The following is a 19,129-nucleotide window of genomic DNA, read 5'->3' as shown; positions in this document are numbered from 1 at the left end:
AATAATGCTCTAGAAACGTAACCTGAACCAATTATATCAGTTATTGATATTCAGAACAATACATTTCCTTTCAGCATCTTAATGCATCAACAAATGATATATGAATAGCCTGTAGACTATTAAGCAAGACAGGAAAAAACTGTCCTATCATACACCATCTCCACCTGAGAGAGAGGACTTTGCTGTGCTTCAGATCACGTAAGTATTACTTCGGCTTTTTTCGAATTGAGACAAAAAGATTGGATTTTACTTAACGAAACCACTACTTACAACTAGGAAATCTTTTACTAGCAGTCAAATATGTATTATAATAATTTAATCTTTTAACAGTTATGTTTGAAACGAGCAAATTTCACTGAATTTCTTCCTACAAAGTCAACAGTCTGAAATCAATGAGGTTCTGTACAAATCATTAAAATAAAAAAGCCTTTCAAAGAAATTCCGTACTCCGCTTCCTTCATGTATATTTGGCCTCAGGCTTATTTAATATGCTTTCCAGTAGATAAAAGCAGTATAAAATTTTACTTGCGTGGTGGGTGGCCAACAGGTTAAAACGAATTCTCTGTGTGGGAAAACCCCAATGTAGACAAAACTGTTTTGATGCTGCACAAAGTTATATTTCTAGTAGACAGTGCTCAGAAGTAGCATAGGCAGCACTTCTGCTAACTGATTTCTCTTAAAATATGTGACAAGAATATTATTTGAAAGTATTTCCATGCATTGCAAGTGGAAGGTATTTAAAATACTGTGTAGAATGACTGGTTTGAATAAAACTTCACAGGGCATCCATACAATAAAGTTTAGCTACAACATAACTAAAGCGTTCAAAAATAGTAACATTAACACTAACATTTTACATTAAACTTCTGACGTTTAATGATTGTCTTTACCTTTCACCAGTCCAAATGTATAAGTTACCAATAGTCCATCATTAAATACAGATTATGAAAAAAAATTTATAGCTATATGGATGTGCTAGGAACAGAATGGTTTGGCATATGGAGTTCCCAATCAAATTCCAACATTCTAAAAATATCTTCTTTATTATGCTTCTCTTAAAGATGGAATGTAAAAGACTCATAGAAGTTACTACTACTACTTAACTCTTGTACTCCGAGTGGAGCATAGATTTTCGGCAAGTCTCCACTTCATTCTGTCTTGGGACAAAACTTCTAGCTGGCTCCAGTACTCCAGTTGTTGTCCTTCAACCTCATCAGACCTTCTCCATGTTATTGAGGTCTTCCTCTTCTGTGTTTTCCCTTGTGGATTCCACGTGAGAGCTTGACAGACTATGCTGAATGATGGTTTTCTGAGAGTGCGGCCTAGCCATTCCCACTTTCTTCTCTTGATCTGAATGTCAAGTGGTTCTTGTCCTGCTCTGTTCCAAAGCTCCTCATTTGTGACAAAGTCTTGACATTTGATGTGAAGGATGTACCACAGGCATCTGTTTATGAAAGGTCTCGCATCCACGCCGGAGCAAACTCTTCACATTTGTGTTGAAGATCCACAGTTTCATCTTCAAAGATATTTGTAAACTCCATATGGGATGGAGAGTCTTGAATACAGCTGTTGCTTTCCTTATCTGTTCTTCCACAAATATCCATACTACCACCCAAGTAGGTGAGCTGTTCCACATCTCCCAGGTCACCCCCTCCCAGTGTGATGGTGGTGGTGTTGGATTGGTTGATCCTCATTGTCCTGCAGTTTCCCTTGTTAATGCTCAGTCCAGTTACTGAGGCATTTTTGTCTAGTGTTGTGACCTTCTCTTTCATGTCAGTGTGCAAGGAGGGTGACATCATCAGCAAAATCAAAGTCCTCTAGCTGTTTGAAAAATGTCCATTGAATGCCGTGTTGAATCCAGCCCATTGTGATTGAGAACAGGAAAGGTGGCAGTAGGCACCCTTGTCACACAGTATGCTGAAGGATTCTGTCAAGACACCCTTTTGAACAACATGAAATGTTGAGGGTTTGTATGTTGAACAAATCAAGTTAATAATTTTGGATGGGATGCCATGGTGTTGCACCAGTTTCCACAGAGTGTCTATCAATGCTGTCAAAGGCTTTTTCAAGTTCATGTTATTGAGAGAGGCATCTGGTGCTTTAATGAAATGGACAGCAGTATCATCACACAGTGTCACAGTCAGATGTGTGAAAGGTACTGATTGTGCAATGTTATACACCAACCAATGAAGCAGCTTAGGAATATAAAACAGATTTCTATGAGAAATTACAAAGAACCAGAAAGCAGAGAGGATATGTTGATTTTGATGGGCAACTTCAATGTGAAAACTGGAAACATAAATACAGGCAGAGAACAAACCATGGGAAAAGAAGGTCTAGGCAACATGAATGTAAATAGAGAGCTCTTCAGTGACTTTTGTTCCATCAATCAACTGGTGGTAGTGTTCTTCCACACAAAAGCCGCGTCTACGCTAGCCGGCTATTTCAAAGTAGCCGTGCCAACTTTGAAATAGCACCCGCCGCGTCTACACGTGCCGAGCGCCATTTCAAAGTTGAAATCGACGTAAGGTGGCGAGACATCGAAGTTGCTATCCTCATCAGGAGATAGGAATAGTGCACTACTTCGACGCTGAACGTCAAAGTACGGCACGTGTAGATGATCCACATCCCGCATCATCGAAATAGCGGGGTCCTCCATGGTGGCCATCAGCTGAGGGGTTGAGAGATGCTCTCTCCAGCCCCTGAGCTCTATGGTTGCTGTGTACAGCAGGCCCTTAAAGCTCCCCACCCCCTTATTTCCTGTGCAGGAAGCTGAGAGCTTGTGCAGGCAGCAGCACAGCCATGTGCACAGCCTGCACATCCTCAGCAGCCCCAACCCACCACCCTGCACCCCATGGCATCCAGCCAGCCCCCCCAAGCGCCCACAGGGCACCCCCGCCAAGGGGACCCAGGGCTCCCAGCCTGCCAGCTAGCGGGGAAGAGGCAGCAGGGCCCCTCCTGGACAGAAGCCGAGATCCGGGACCTGCTGGGGCTCTGGGGTGAGGAGGAGGTGCTCCAGGTAATGGGGAGCAAGAGGCGGAACGCGGATGCGTTCGCTCGGCTGGCCGAGGGCCTGGCTGCCTGGGGTCACCCTGCCTGCACTCTTGACCACGTCAGAAGTAAGGTAAAGGAGCTGCGGCAGGTTTATGCCCGGGCCCAGGACACGGCCAGCCGATCTGGGGCCGCCCCCGCTGCTTGCCCCTTTTACAGGGAGCTCAGGGCCATCCTGGGCCCCCAGCACACCTCCTCCCGCCCCAGCCACCCTTGACACATCAGGCGATGAGCCCCAGCAGGCCCCGGAGACGGAGTCCGCCCCGGAGGCCAGCCCTGCACCCCAGGGGCCCCCCCTGAGGAGCCCACCCCTGGGACACTGGAGGAGGAGGAGGAGGCCTCCAGCGACAGGGGGGTGCTGATAGACCTCCCCTCCCGCAGCTCCAGCAGGGTGTCCGCCCGATGGGCTTCCCCCGACCGTGGGACCAGACCGTCAGGTATGTAACCCCCTGGTGCACACCCCTGGGGTTAAGTGGCGGGGACAAGAGACAGGACCAGGGCCCTCCACACACCCAGATGACCATGGTCCCAAGGACAGCAGTGGCATGTCCCTCAGCCCCTGCCCCCCAGCAGGAGAGCGCCATGCCCCACCCCTGCAGATAGGGGGAGCAGAACCTAGCGTCCCCCCGGGGGTGGGGGGGGTGTTGGACACCCATCAGCAGCAGCAGCAGCAGCAGCAGCAGCATCTCCGGGGGACGGGGATGGGGATGGGGATGGGGACGGGGAACCAGCAGCAGAGGGGTGGGGGGGACAAGGGCCACGGGTCAGGGCCCTCACTAACGGCTGTCTTCACTCTTCTTCCCCCCTCTGTTCCACAGTTGCACCATCGGAGGGTCCGGAGAGCCCACCGGGGCCATCCCACCAGGCCAGCCCCTCGGTGGAACACGGACCAGCCCCAGGACGAGCCCGACAGTGGCAGAGCCATCTGCGGGAGTCCACGGACCCCCAACTGCTCGCCACCCTCCGGCGTCAGCTGGAGATGTCCGAGCGGTGCCTGCAGGTGGAGGAGCAATGGCTCCATCTCCAGGAGCGAGTGCTGGCCTGGCGCCAGGAGGCTTGGGGGGCCTTCATGAGCACCTTCGAGGACAACGCACAGCACCTGGCCCCCCCTACTGCTCTGCCCGCCGCTCCGCCAGCCGCTCCACCCGCCATCCCTCCACCATCAGCCTTCCTGGGGCCTGCCACCGAGGGGGACCAGGGGCCTCCGGACTCCGCCCAGCCCTATCTGCAGGTTCTCCCGGCCCCCATGCAGCCTCGACCAGGCCTCCGGCCGAGACATGGGTTGCGCCCCACAACACCAGGCGCAGGACAATAGGGGGTGCGTGGCCGAGGACGTTGCCCCGCAAGGCCCCCTCCGGCCCCCTCCTTTGGGCATATTCCCCCCAATCTTTGTAAATAGTTTTTGTTCTACCCTTGTTTTGTACCTGCCCCACCATGTATACAGTTCCCCCCCTTCTTCTGTTAATAATTAATACAGGTTGCACGGTTTTGTTTAAAAAAATTGCATTTATTGCACAGAAGTGTGGGGGGTGGGGTGCTCTCGGGTTCTCTGTGGTGTGGGCATGGGGGCAGGGAGTGTTGTGGAGGATGGTGGGGGTGCAGTGGGTGGCTCACCTGCTGCTGGCCCTGCCAGCATTCATCCCGCAGCCTGGTCAAAATGGGCCCGCAAGGCCTCCCGGACCCGGATCCCCTCAGGGTCAACCTGGTGACTGGGGGCAGCGGATGGCTGGATGTCGGCCCTGCCGGCCTCCACAGCCCAGCCCTGGAAGAAGGCCTCTCCCTTGCTCTCCACCAGGTTGTGGAGTGCGGTGCACACGCCCACAACCTGGGGGATGCTGGTGAGGCCTGCATCCAGGCGGGTGAGGAGACACCTCCAGCGCCCTTTGAGGTGGTCAAAAGTGCGCTCGACCACCTGGCGCGCATGGTTCAAGCGCGTGTTGAACCGCTCCTGGCTGGCTGTGACATGGCCCGTGTAAGGGTGCATGAGCCAGGGCCGGAAGGGGTACGCCGCGTCTGTGACAACGCAGAGGGGCATGGTGGTGTCCCCCACAGGGATCTCCCGCTGGGGGATGTAGGTCCCCGCCTCCAGCCGGCGGCACAGGCCCGAATTTCTGAAGACCCGGGCGTCATGGGTGCTGCCAGGCCAGCCAACATAAATGTCCAAGAGGCGGCCCTGGCTGTCCACCAAGGCCTGGAGGACCACGGAATGGTATCCCTTCCTATTGAGGAAGCGTCCTCCACTGTGCCCGGGGGCACGGATGGGGATATGGGTCCCATCCAGAGCCCCAAAGCAATTTGGGAAGCCCAGGCTGGCAAACCCCACGATGGCAGCATCCAGGTCCCCAACCCGCACGAGCCTGTGGAGGAGCAGGGCATTGATCGCGCAGACGACCTGCAAGGGAAGGACATGAGAGCGCACCAGTGAGGGGTGTGCAGGCTGTGTCTGGCCCTCCCCCCAGGGCTCCCCCCCTCCTGCTGGGTCCTCTTACCTCCATGAGGACAGCCCCGACAGTGGCCACGCCCACGCCAAACTGCTGCCCTATGGATCGGTAGCTGTCTGGAGTGGCCAGCTTCCAGACAGCGATGCCGACCCGTTTCTCTACAGTGAGGGCACGTCGCATGGGGGTGTCCTGGTGCCGTATGGCAGGGGTGAGCCACTGGCAGAGCTTCAGGAATGTCTGCCGGCTCATTCGGAAGTTCCGGAGCCAGCGGTCGTTGTCCCACTCGCCGAGCACCAGCCGCTCCCACCAGTCCACACTCGTGGGGTATCTCCACAGCCGGCGGCATGTGCGGCGGGGGCAGGGGGGGGAGGCTGGGAGGGCAGCAAGGTCTGGGGCTGCTTCCTCATCCCCTGGGGGCAGCTCATCTTTCTCAGATAAAAGATGGTCAGCTGCCTCCTGCATAGCACTGAGCAGTGCAGCCACTGGTCCTCCAGGGGCGGGTGTGTGGGCCTCTGGGCTGCTGCTGCTGGGGGTCCATGGTGCTTCACGGGGTGTGCATGTCTGTGGCTCTGCAGACCGTGTGCTGTGCAGGCTGAGTGTGTCTGGGAGGGGCCCTTTAAGGGAGCGGCTTGCTGTTGCCCCAGAAGTGCTAGTCCGCCCTGTGACCCTGTCTGCAGCTGTTCCTGGCACCCTTAGTTCGATTTGGGCCGCTTTGGTGTACAGACGCTCCCCTGTAGCACCTATTTCCATGTAGTGCTGTCCAACGTCGATGTTGAACATCGACGGCACCAGCCCTGGAGGACGTGTGGACGCTATTCGTCGAAATAGCTTATTTCGATTTCGCTACCTCAAAATAAGCTATGTCAATATAGCATCCCAGTGTAGGCGTAGCTAAAAGGATCCACAATGTTGCTTGGGTTTCACTGGACCACCAGTTAGAAAACCACATTGATCACATCTGTATTGCAGTTCTTTCAGAAGATTGATGCAGGATGCTCACACTAAAAGAGGAGCAGATGTAGGTTCAGACCATCATTTGTTCCTGGTAAAACTCACATTCCAGCTCAAGAGGTACACCACAAAAGTGACCAAGCCAGGACTGAGATTCAACACAGAGCAGCTGAAAGATTTAGATACAAGAGCTGGTTTCCAAGGGGAGCTGTCCAACAGATATGCACTTCTGGCAAGCCTCAACCCAAAAGATGCTACCGTGGAACAAATTTGGGAACTCACCAAAACAGCCAGGAAAGAAACCTATGATAAAACATTGGGAAAGAGTATGAGGCATCACAAAGAATGGATCACAGCAGAAACTCTCATAGAAGTTATTTATTCATATTAATTTTATGAATCTCCTAGTTTTTGCACTTCTTGACATTCCTCATAAAACTGCACAGTCCTTTGTTTTCAATTAAAAAGACAGAACTGTTAGTAACCACATAGGTTCTTCAAGATGTTGTAGTCAGTGTGGCTTCCACAGTAGGATGCACAGATGTAATTTCAGGTTGTTTTAATATTATATGCCTTCTCTTTGCAAATGTTTTGGTGGACAGTTAAGCCTGTCTCATGTGTGTCCATGATAAAAGTCATGGAGAGGACCAAAAAATGGCATGACTATCACCCCTTTCCACCTCATATTTAATGGACCTACCCACTAAGGAAGGTCTCAGAGGATTTGAGGTGGAAACATGATCATGCTATTCACATTATATCTGGACAGAAAATATGCAGACTTCAGCCACAACTGTGTAGGCCACAGATGAAGTATAGCAGGCAGCATCACATGTGTGCACCCTGATAGGTAGCCTAAGAGTTTTACACTTATCCACCTAGTCATCTTCATATGACACTGATTGCAGAGAGCTGAACCCATACCTCTGCCACATCAGTCGTTGTTGATCTGGAGTCAGAGCTCTTATGAACTCTCATCTACAGAGGTCCAAGACATCATCTTTGGAGGAATTTTATTTAAGGAAACCTTCCTAAGAGAATAGGGAAAGGGCACTCCAAGGCTGTCTGTTTCTTGTTGTGATCTTCTCCAGATCAGAGCCAGTCAGTCATCCAGGTACAGGCAGATGTGGATTCCATCTTCTTAAAGTGTGTTGCAACTACCAGGCATTTCAGTGCTATGATGCTCCGAGGGAAAGATGGTATATAATTTGTTAAATCTTCTCAGGTCAAGGACTGGACAAAGAACACTTTCTTCTTCAGAATGAAGACATACTAAGAGAAGCCTCTTCCCTTGAATTATTTTAGGATCTGCTCTCAAGCTCCTGGATGAAGCAATCAAGGCACATCTGGTTCTGGCAGGCTCTTGTAAGAGGTCCATGAAGATGGAAAGTGGTAGAGTGGAATTAACGTATACCCACCTCTAACACATCTGATTTATGTCACGGCAGACCACGTTCGCTGGGATACGATGAGCCAGTTTCCACAAATTATGCTCTTGAAATTTAGCTTGATGGGGGCTCTCAACTGTCTGATTAAATCTGCTCAGGTGTAAAGCTTCAAGTGTTACGCAGGTCACAGGTTCTGTGACTTTCTGCGCCCACCCAAACAGAGGACAAGCAGCTACCCTTCCCGCCCTAACAGTGGCTAGAGTTACATCAGCCCCTTTCAGGCTAGAGCAGCAGCAGCAGTCAGCCCCTCCTGCAGGAGCACTGCAAGCCCTGGCAGCACTGTTTATCCCCCACTGCAGGATATTTTAAGTAAAATTCAGGGACAAATCACAGGCTTTCGCCTGTGACCTGGACCTGATTTTAATAAAAATTCATGTAACAGAATCTTAGCCTTACTCATGTACCATAGGAGCAGGGCATATTTGCTAAGGAAGATGAAGTCTGGTACTCCTTGTGTGTCTTGGATGTTTCTTGCCATGATTGTCTGGGTTGGCAGGGCATAGGTATGGTTTCATCTGAGGCCAATGACTACATGGCTTCTGGTATGAAGAGTAGTTTGAGTATCTGTCGACTCAAGTATTTGGAGCCCCCACTTATGGCTTGCAACTCTTTTGGGCTGGAGCCACGATGCTCTGCACATGGTTAATCATGGTTACCTGGCACCAGCAGAGGCGGCTATATTGAGAAATATTCCTTAACCTTAGTCCTTGATGCCATTAGAAGTTTGATGAACTTCTCTCCAGAGACTCTGCAGTGTCTTTTTTTTTTTTTCAAATGGGAGACTAAGGAGCTTCTTCTTGAGTTTCAGCAACAATACTTGGAGAAGTCTGTCTAGGTGCTTCACTTTGATACTGGATGTACTGAGGTCATCTCTGGTGACAGGCATGTCATTTGGAACCAGGAATGATGCCAATGTCAGATCTTTCCTTGGTGCTATCTTCTACATGCTAACTTTAGGCATTACCTGTCTGCTCAGGAGGATGTTGGATGATACTGACTTGTCCACTAGTAGGATTCTGGAGCTAGCTTCCTCCATGCCTGATGAGTCTCGTGGGCTGATTAAGAAGAAGAAAAATTTTACCCATGCTCCTAAAGCTTGTTTAATAAAATGAAGGCAAGCACACAGAGCATCTGCTAGGAAAATATGATTTTCCTAAGCAGATAGGACACCTACTGCTTCCATCCTGCAAAGGAATTAGTTCGGAGCAGGAGACAGAAGGGTTTGAAGCATGCAAGTTTCAATGTCACCATGTTAAGGAGTCATATATAGACAAAAGGATGTACAGAGATGTCTGCGCTGTACAGTATGGTCCATATGGGTCAGATTAGTTCCCAGTGGTCAAAGACTGTAGATTGGAAGCACTTCTAAAGAAGTCTAACCTGAGCTAAAAAAAAAAAAAAAAAGAAACAGATTAGACATATCATTGGTACCATCTTGCGGCCACAGGTAGCAAGAGACACCTAAAGGAGGATTATAGACACTACGATCTTTATGCCCTTACACAGGAGCATAAGGAAGCACAAATATAGTCCAAATGCACACAAGACCAGATTTTTTTTTCATAGCAAAATCATTTGTGCCTACGGTAGGACTGACACATACATGAAGAACATGCAAGTTTGTACTGAAGTTAAAACAAGACCCAAGACATAGTTGTTGGATATAAACTATAACATTCTGTCTTCCTGTGAAGCATACCAGCAGGTTAAAAGCCTGATAAAATTGGTTTACAGAATACGTGAATTCTCTCTTCATAAAATTTTCCTGTGTGAATATGTAAGGTTTGATTCCTATTAAATTTGATGCCTAGTTGGGTCAGAGGCAGGGACTGATTTCTGGACTTAAATGCATGAGCAGCTGCTGCCTGTGCTAAAATAATCACTTCTGTTAGCTGAAAGACTGTAGCCAATTCACAAGTAGAGAGCCACACTAAGCATGGATTAGAGTTCTATTAAAGAAAACAGGTGCCAACTGAAAAGCGGTTTTCTAATAAGAGACTTACAGAATATTCGAACTTCAAGGGACCTCATGGGGTCACCAAGTCCAGTCCCTTGAACTAATGGCAGGAGCAAGCACCATCTAGATCCTTGACAGATGTCTGTCAAAACTGTTCTTAAAACTCTCCAATTACAGATATTCTACAACTTACCTAGGCAATTTATTCAATTTGTTTACTACCTTGTCAGTTTGGAAGCTCTCCCTACTGTCCATAGTTAAGGGAATGTGACAGGATAAACCACATCTCAGAAGCATGGGGGGGTGAAAAAATCAACGGAGTTACTGAATACAATTAAGGCATCTTAACACAGTTTCATATTCATCTCAGATTCTGAATAGGATGAACACAACTCTAAAGCAGGGTCTACACATGCCCCTTCCTTTTGAAAGGGGAATGTTAATGAGCGGGTTCAAAAGATGCTAATGAGGTGTTGCAATGAATATGCAGTGCCTCATTAGCATAATGGCAGCCACAGCGATTCGAAAGTGCGGCTTTTCGAATTGCACGCTGCCGTGGAGACAGAACCTTCTGAAAGGACCCCCCCCCAGTTTTTGAAAGCCCTTCTTCCTAGACCCCTTAGGCTGGGTCTACACATGCCCCTTGGTAGGAAGAAGGGCTTTCGAAAACTGGGGGGGGGTCCTTACATAATGTCCCATCTCCACGATCGGTGCGCGATTCAAAAAGCTGCACTTTCAAATCGCCGTGGCTGCCATTATGCTAATGAGGCCTCATTAGCATCTTTTGAACCCACTCATTAACATGCCCCTTTCAAAAGGAAGGGGCAGGTATAGACCCAGTCTAAGGGTGTGCCTCCACTTGCATTCCTCTTTCAAAAGAGGTATGCAAAGGAGGTAAATTGAAAATGCAAATGAGGTATAAATTTGCATCTGACCTCTCATTTGCATATTCTAATTTCAAAAGAGCTGCTTTCGAAAGAAGAAAGCTAGTGTAGATGCTGCTCTTTCGAAAGTACCCATCTTCGAAAGATTAAAGGGAAGAAGGATTCTTTCGAAGATGGGGTTTACTTTCAAAAGAGCAGCATCTACACTGGCTTTCTTCTTTCGAAATAAGCTCTTCTGAAGTTAGAATATGCAAATGAGACGTCAAATATGCAAATTTACACCTCATTTGCATACCTCTTTCAAAGGAGGCATGCAAGTGTAGACGCAGTCTAAACGTTTAGTAAATATCAACACATAGCCTTCACATGCTGAAAGAAAACAATGATCTTTATGTTCATAAATACCTCAGTAAAGCATTAGAACTTATTTCTATCTTTAGTAACAGTGGTGTGCCACAGCATTGAAGATCTATTTGGAGGTTTTTATGGTTGGTCATTAAAGTTGAATTCTCCAGCACCAACATCAGGACTCTCTCAGGTGACACTGCACTTTTAGAATGTATACTCTTAGCAAACCAGAAAGCCAGGCTGAGAAATCAGATTAAACAATGAGGGCTTAGGTCCACAGAGAAGTGAAGAGGTTTAACCAAACAGATTATCAGTGGTTATGTAAATTGTTATTAAAGTGTAGGTTGAAATAAGCATTTAGTGAAAATAATTGCTTCTCTTAAAACACTCTGGAAGAGCAAGCAATCACATTTAATTTCCACAACACTTATGACTAATTTCTCCTTAGGTACCTCCTTTTTATGTGTAAAAATTAAAAAAAAAATGTCATTGTGTGTAATTTCAACTGGGGAAAAATATGCTGGAGGCCTTACACAGAAAGCAGTAAATATCCACATTTCTAGGGCTGTGTCTACGTGGGCACAAATCTTCAAAATAGCTGTATTTCGAAGATGACTAATGAGGTGCTGAATTGAATATTCAGCACCTCATTAGCATTAGGACGCTTCCAGCCACAGCACTTTGAAAGCGCTACTTTCAAAAGCATGTGGCTCGGCATGGTTACACGGGGGTCCTTTTTGAAAGGACCCCGCACCTTTTGAAATCCGCTTATTCCAATCAGTGAGCTGGATAAGGGGATTTCGAAATGTGCAGGGTCCTTTCGAAAAGGACCCCCGTGTAGCTGCGGCCGGAAGCGTCCTAATGCTAATGAGGCACTGAATATTCAATTCAGTGCCTCATTATAATCTTTGAAATGGCCATTAGCATGGCTATTTCAAAGATTTGTGCCCATGTAAACACACCCTAAGGCTACGTCTACACGTGCCCCAAACTTCGAAATGGCCACACAAACAGCCATTTCGAAGTTTACTAATGAAGCGCTGAAATGCATATGAATCAGCTGAATGGGAATAGGGGACTTCGAAGTAGGCGGGGTCCTTTCAAAAAGGAGACCCGTCTGGACGAGACGCGCGGCGGCAAGCAGCGTCAATTTCGAAGCGTCACGGCCGCCCACATGCTAATGAAGCGCTGAATATGCATTTCAGCGCTTCATTAGTAAACTTCGAAATGGCCGTTTGTGTGGCCATTTCGAAGTTTGGGGCACGTGCAGACACGGCCTAAGAGTTACAGATGAAGGAACTCATTAAAGATGGCTCTATCACTAGACTGGAAGTTGCTCCTTGCCTAGGAACCAGTGATCATGATCCAATTACATTCTGCATTGGCAAACAGGGGACAGTACCAAGCAGAAAGATATATACTTGGTGCTTCAGTTGAGGAAAATTAGGAAGAATTGAAAATTGTGAATGAAATTGATAGTTTAAAATCTTAGACTGCCAAAAAAGCCATGACTCCATTATTGCAAGAAGACAATTTTTTAAAAACCCCATTCTGGTTAGGGGAAGCGAACATAGCAATTAAATATTTAAACACCCCACCCCTCTTTAGAAATAGATGGCAAACAAACAGAAGCTGTGAAGTTTGAAAAAAAAAAATCCATGGCTGTCAGGGCTAAGGACTAGTTTGCTTGGCATATAGGCTGGTTGCAAGGTATCTGAGCTCCTGAATTAAAAAAAAGTTTATCCCTAGAAGAAACTGCTCAGTGTCTTCTTCAGTGGACTACAAAGCAGTTCGTCTTCCTCTGATATGTCTGTCATTGTCAGTCTTTGCAAATACAGAACAGAAATACTTACTTAAACTCTTCTGCCTTTTTTGTCTCCATCTAGTAATGGGCCTATGCCACTGTTCATTTTTGTTTATGTTTGTTCTTTATGGCTAGGTCTACACGGAGCTCTGCTCAAGCGCTGCTGCTGGCAGAGCTACGCAAAGTGAACTTCTTGGGATTCCAAATAGCTGATGATTTGCATACTCCCGAAGCTCACTACCATAGCCACATGAAAGTTTGGTGCTGACAGAAGGGGGTGCCAGCACAGCAGAGGCCGTGTGGATGTGCTTCTGCTGGCTAAACTCTCCTCTGTAGCCAGTCCGTGTCATGATCTTCTCTGCTGCAGCTGCCTTAGTTTTTTTTCCCCTACTTTCTTGCTTTTGTGGTAGTAATGTCATGCATACAACATGCTCAATTCATATCAGAGAACCATGTTAGTGTACTAATAATTTAAGTATACTATTTTGTCCCCGGGGTCTTCCATCATATGGAGGTGAACTGATGGATTGCTACCATACACTCAGTGTCAACCTTTTTCAGTTGCTATGAAAAAAATTGATCAAGTGATGACCTTTGAAAAATCTCAAGTCATACATCTTCATTAAAGACCTGTTAGAGTTTGTCAGCTAAATTCTCACAAGATTCCAAATGAACAAAGCATGTTCCAGCTTGGTTTTTCAGGAACTGGGTAAGACTTCCCTGCAATTGCTTCTCCTGGTTCCAGAATGTCACTACGGCATAGGACACAAACGAAAACAACCCACCCTGTTTGCTATGCTTTCAATGCTCCACATGGGGGCAACAGGGAGATTGGAACTAGCTGGTCATAGAAGCTGGGGCAAGTAGCTTTGGAAGGGAAACTAAGACTGCGAAACGCATAAGAGACTGGAACTGAAATGAGGATCTAGAGAAGAGGGAAGACAGACAAGAACAAGGTGGAGAGACAGGAGCACAAAGGGTCAGCACAGCACATTCCCGAACCTCCAGAACCTAGAAGGGAATCCAAAAATTACCAAGTTTTATCATTCCTTTTCTGTCAGCAAATACTGTGAAACCCTCTGTCCGAGTCTCAGTATCCTCTAGTTGCTGGTTCACACAGAGGATGCCAATATATTATACCCTTCAGTTTTTCTGTAAGTTCAAAGAGCAGTGGATCTAGACATACCAACCCTGCTGACAAACATTGTGGTGTCAATATGTCATGACAGATGTTTTTTTCCTTTTAAAAAAATTTAGGCATGGGTCCACATTTTCAAAGTGAAAATAAAATACTGAATAACTGTTCATTCAGTGAGCACCACTGAGCCTGCACAGTGAATGACGCAGGCTTACTGGGGAGGAGGCCGCTATGTAATCACAACATAGACTCATAAAAGAAGTGAGCTAAGTTCACACAGTTAATCTTAACTCTTGAATTTCCCAACTTTTCAGTTCTTCACTTTGCACCTTTTCCAAAAGGTAGCGTATTATATATTAAACACAGAAATAATTATGAATTAGTTAAGCGTATATATGAAGAATACTTGACACAAATGCCCCAAAACAACGAAGCGGAAGTTAATCCACCTAGCAACACTTACTAGTTATTCTTCTCATCCAAAGACACAAAACTATGCATCATTAAGAACTATCATATACAACAGTCCACACACGGCAGAGTTAAAGTCCACACACTGCAGTCTTTTAGCACTTCTGCACAAACCCCTTTAATAATTTTTCTTCTCAACACCAGTATATGTTGGGCATAATTCCTGGGTGTCTTGGGAGAGCAGTACAGTAAAGAGTTTTGTACAGAAGGGTGGGTAAAGGGTGTGATAAACGGATGGCAACCCTCAGGTGGTAATTTGATTAAGGACTACAAAATTTTAAAAACAGATAAAACCCCAAGCAAGTTTTCCTTCTTTAATTTTTCCTGTGCATTCTATCTAGAAGACTGTAAGCTCTTTAGGAGAGAAACTGTGTCAAATTACTAATTTCAAAACTGTAAAAAAATTACCTGTGAAAATGTGCTGTTAATACAGCTTCCAGTATAAAATCATACCATAAACAACATTCAAGTCATCGTATGTGTCACTGTGCCCCAGATCCAGATATGATAGCACACCTAACATTCAAAACTTCATAAATCAACTACACTGAGAGACCCAGCTTTCACTCCCTGCTCTGCCAAAGCTCCCCAAAAGACCCAGAGCAAATGATTTACTTGGTGCCTCAGTTCCCCACCTAATTTCTTTCTATTTGTGTACTGTTAGCCAATACATTACAAACTATTGTGCAAATTATATGCAAAGCAGTATAAAATAATTATGCAGTTTGCTATATCCTGCCAATTGCCAACTAAAGAAATTATTGACAAAGCTATAAGCCTTAAATACACCAATAATCAAATACTGAAAAGACTTTCAATCAGATGAAGTTCCATTTGAACTCTTTTTCATCAAGTTGGATGGAATGGAAAATCTGATCTAATAATGATATTTCCATACTATGCAAAAACAGCAACTGGTACATTTGACAGTGAATCCAAAGGTGATTGTTCTATGGCAGTGTTTCCCAACCTTTTCAGTAACACCACACACTTCAATGAGACAATTCCAGAGCACACTCCCTCTTTTTTTTCAGCTGGAATCAATTGCTCATAAATGTCACATTTACTTACATTTACCGTAGTTACAGCCTTACTACAGAGGTCTGCAGCACAGTAGGGAATACAACAAGCTAAACAAGGATCAAATGCATTCATCTTTCAAATCCATCAAAGAATACACTGTCTTAGACAGTGAGCACACACAGATTTTCAAAATTTGCTCAACCCCATGCTAGGGATGTTGGGTAAACAAGTAACCACTGAAAGCAGGCTCCACTGCTTGCCAGCCCATTGGAGCCAGGATGTTGTACCTAAACCATGTCCCAGGCAACAGGGTCCTGCCCTCCCAGCCCCTTGCCACATTAGACAGTGGGGACAGGCTCGCCACCACGTCATTGGGGCAGGGAAGCAGCATTTGGGCTCTCTCCTGCTGTGAACGGGTAGGGTCAGCATTTTCCTGTACAGTGGCTCTGCAAAGAGCCATCACAGGTGGGGGAGAGAAACTGATGAACCCCATGCCAGATGAGACTCAGGCCAACTCACCGCTTGTGCTCCAGTCACCTTGGGGTCATTAATTTCTCCCCCTGCAGTGGCTCTGCAAACAGCCACAGCTAGGGGAAACTGAGGAAATGTCTGGACACACTTGGCCGGTTCTCAGGGTACACTGATTGAAAACCACTGGTTCTAATGGTCCTTCCTGTCCTCTCGGTCAATAACGGCGTTGCCCGGGGGTGGGGGGATATGGGTGGCGCATCGTTTACACTTCGGGTTTTGCGGTTTACTTTTCTGCCTGATCCAACCGACTAGGCAAGTTTCGCAACTGGCGCAGCAGGTGGACCCAGATAGGAGAAAACGACCCCAAGCGACTTATATGGAAAGGCCGGAGAGGAAAGGATTTTTCTGCCAGGCCGCCAGGCAGCGCGGGGTGAAGCCCGACCCCAGCCTTTTACCGGACCCCACACGCCAGCTGCGGCCCCGAGGTTTTGCTCCCCGCCACTCGCCCAGCTCCCTCTGCTCCGCGCTGCGGGGCACACGCCCGGCGGCGCACCCCCGCGGGGGATCAACGCGCTGGGTCCCCAACCCCCGCCCCCTGCTGGGCGCGAGCTGCCACGGACCCTGCCGCGGGCGCCGCCGCCCAGCAGCAGCAGCAGCATCGCCCGCCGGCCCGTTATCCGCTCACACACCTACCGGCTCCTCAGCGACCGCCGCTACGGGGCTGGACAGCAGCCCGCGGGCCGGGCCGGACTCCCCGGCGGCTACCTTGGCCCTCCCGGCCCGCGGGGGCTCCGGCTGCCGCCCGGCCCGACGCTCGTAGAGCCGGTAGCCCAGGTAACAGGCGAGAGCGCCCCCGGCCGCCCCCGCCGCCATGCCCAGCTCCCCCCGCCGGCCCGGCCCCGCGCCGGCCCCCAGGGGCCTGGACAGCTCCGGCCCGCCGGGAAGGGCCAAAGGGCGCGGGGGGGCCAGCCGTCGCCAGCGCAGGAGGCTACGCAAGGCGGCCATGGCCGCGGCTCAGCCCGAGTGACGGGCAGAGCCACCGGGGGGTGGGGGGAAAGGAACCGCCAGAAACCTCGCGAGAGGGGGGGGGGGAGCGAGACTCCATCCATCCCAGCCCCCTCCCCCGTCCTCTCCTGCGAGAGCGCCCGGCCCGCCTCCAGTTACAGCCCTCGCCCGCCCGCTGTCTCTGCACCTTACCCTCCGCTCCCGGCCAGCCCTTCCCCCCTCCTCCCCCTCCCGGCCCAGCCTCGGCCCGCCCTTCACCCGCAGCATCCACCCTTGTGCACCCCTCTTCTGCCTCACACCTGCCCCCTCTCCATGCCCCCATCCTACGGGGGTGTGGGGGGGATATCGGAGCCAATGTGTGAACACTGGGCCGGTCCTTGGTTCAGGGTGGATCTGGCTCCTTCTCAAGCTTCCCTCTATTCTTCTCCATCCATGGGCAGAATACCTAGGAAACTATTTTGCTAGTCTTTGAAGTGCTACTTCACTGCTTTTTGTTTTAAATTTTGTTATGTGTGCAAAGACCTGCAGCTGTGCACCACCTATAGAAACACATGCTCGATTTTCAGGGATCCCGGCTCCTTACCAGGCTTCCTCACAACCTAATTCGAGAGTTTAAGGGAAGTGAGATGGTCTTCTCTGGCCGGGTGTGAGTAGGCAAGAACCCTCACTGCAAAAACCAGCATCACAGGCGGCAGCAAAGCATTTATACTCCATGCACACTGAACTGCTCTCTCATTCAGACAAGTAGTGCCTGCAGTGCAGATATAAGACACTTCCATGGGACAGTTGTGGCAAGTTTGGAGTGACACTTCTTGTTCCATACAGACATGATCATCAATCTGCTACCTTCCACCAGCATGACATTTAAAGTAAAGGAACACACTTTGTGAAGCTTTTGCATAATTTCCTAAAAAACTGTGCATAACCACATTACGTGGGTAATGTGATCCAGCAGACTGCTCACAAGTGAAACAAGGTTGAACCTGAACATTACAGGATAGGACAGTTACTGTAAAATGACATCCATTCTAATGATTGGGGCATTCACGAGTTTTAAGTTTCTCAAACTCATTTCAGTAGCATCCCGCTACTACACTTTACTAACCTTAACAGAACTATAACCATATTCAATCAGATTTGTTATCAAACAATTTATATAAAAATAAGTACTTCTCAGCTTATACAAGCTGTAGTATATCTGCAGGAACTAGAGTAACAATCATTCATAATATCACTTAGAACACCATGATTCAATTTCTCTCATTGAAATGTTGACTTCATTGTTCTCTAGTGTTAGACTCAACAGAATGAAAAATGTGTTATAATTTTGGAAAATCAGTAGGACCAGAACAGTTTTGGTGACTTCATTGTACTTTGCATCAAAATCTGTTGACTATGATATGGTATGCGTATAGAAGAATTTAACACCATCTAAATCCTTTCTGTCCGTATTAAGATTAATTGCTATATTCAGTTTTGCAACAATGTTCTATTGGCACTCGAGGATAGAGTGCATAAACCAAACTATATTTAATATTTCAGTCTTGTTTAATTTAGAAAATAAAAGAGTGACCATCAAGGTAGGTAAGAATTAAACAAAGTATTTGTCTCAGTTTAGAAAAATAGACAACTCTAAAAGACAAAGCTTAGGCCAAACAACTTTGGATTACCAATAGTAAATTGTAGTGAATTGTATTGGAAAGATATCTGGGAAACAAAATCATTTATTTATACCTACAGGTAAACTTATCTATAGGGTCAATGTCCCATTGTAAGATAATAGGTAAAATTTTCAGTGTTGTGGGTTGCAACTTAAGCTTCTAAATCCATAGATGTGGAAATGCAACTCTGAAATTTAATCTATTTTATTTACATAATTATGAACATATGAGTCCAACTCTAGGGACCCTCATGGTTCTGCACTCATCAACTGTAGTGCTCCATTGTATCAGGGTGCAACGTTGCAAGGGAGCCTCATCTCCAGCTCCTCCTGATGGCCATTTTTTTCTCACCAGGTCTTCTATGGGTCAGCCCTCTAACCAAGTCATACAAAAATCAATCTCCTTTCAGATAACAAGAAGATCCAAACAGAAATTTCACAAAACATCTGAACACAAAAGAGCCTCTGGCACCCCCT

General features: G+C 47.5%; 1 protein-coding gene across 6 annotated transcripts in view; it reads right to left on the bottom strand.

Moving 5' to 3' along the window:
* Positions 1-17,017, bottom strand: part of MICU3 (mitochondrial calcium uptake family member 3) — a 101,231-nt gene extending 84,214 nt beyond the window's left edge. For all 6 annotated transcript variants that reach the window (XM_074992839.1, XM_074992840.1, XM_074992837.1 and 3 more), the window contains exon 1: positions 16,681-17,017. In XM_074992839.1, coding sequence (XP_074848940.1) covers positions 16,681-16,992 — 312 coding nt within the window. In that variant the 5' untranslated portion in view covers positions 16,993-17,017. The remainder of the gene's footprint in view (positions 1-16,680) is intronic.
* Positions 17,018-19,129: the final 2,112 nt, after the last annotated feature.

This window comes from Carettochelys insculpta, chromosome 4 (genome assembly GCF_033958435.1).
Source record: "Carettochelys insculpta isolate YL-2023 chromosome 4, ASM3395843v1, whole genome shotgun sequence".
Taxonomy (NCBI): domain Eukaryota; kingdom Metazoa; phylum Chordata; order Testudines; family Carettochelyidae; genus Carettochelys; species Carettochelys insculpta.
This window is presented reverse-complemented; position numbering and strand designations above follow the sequence as displayed.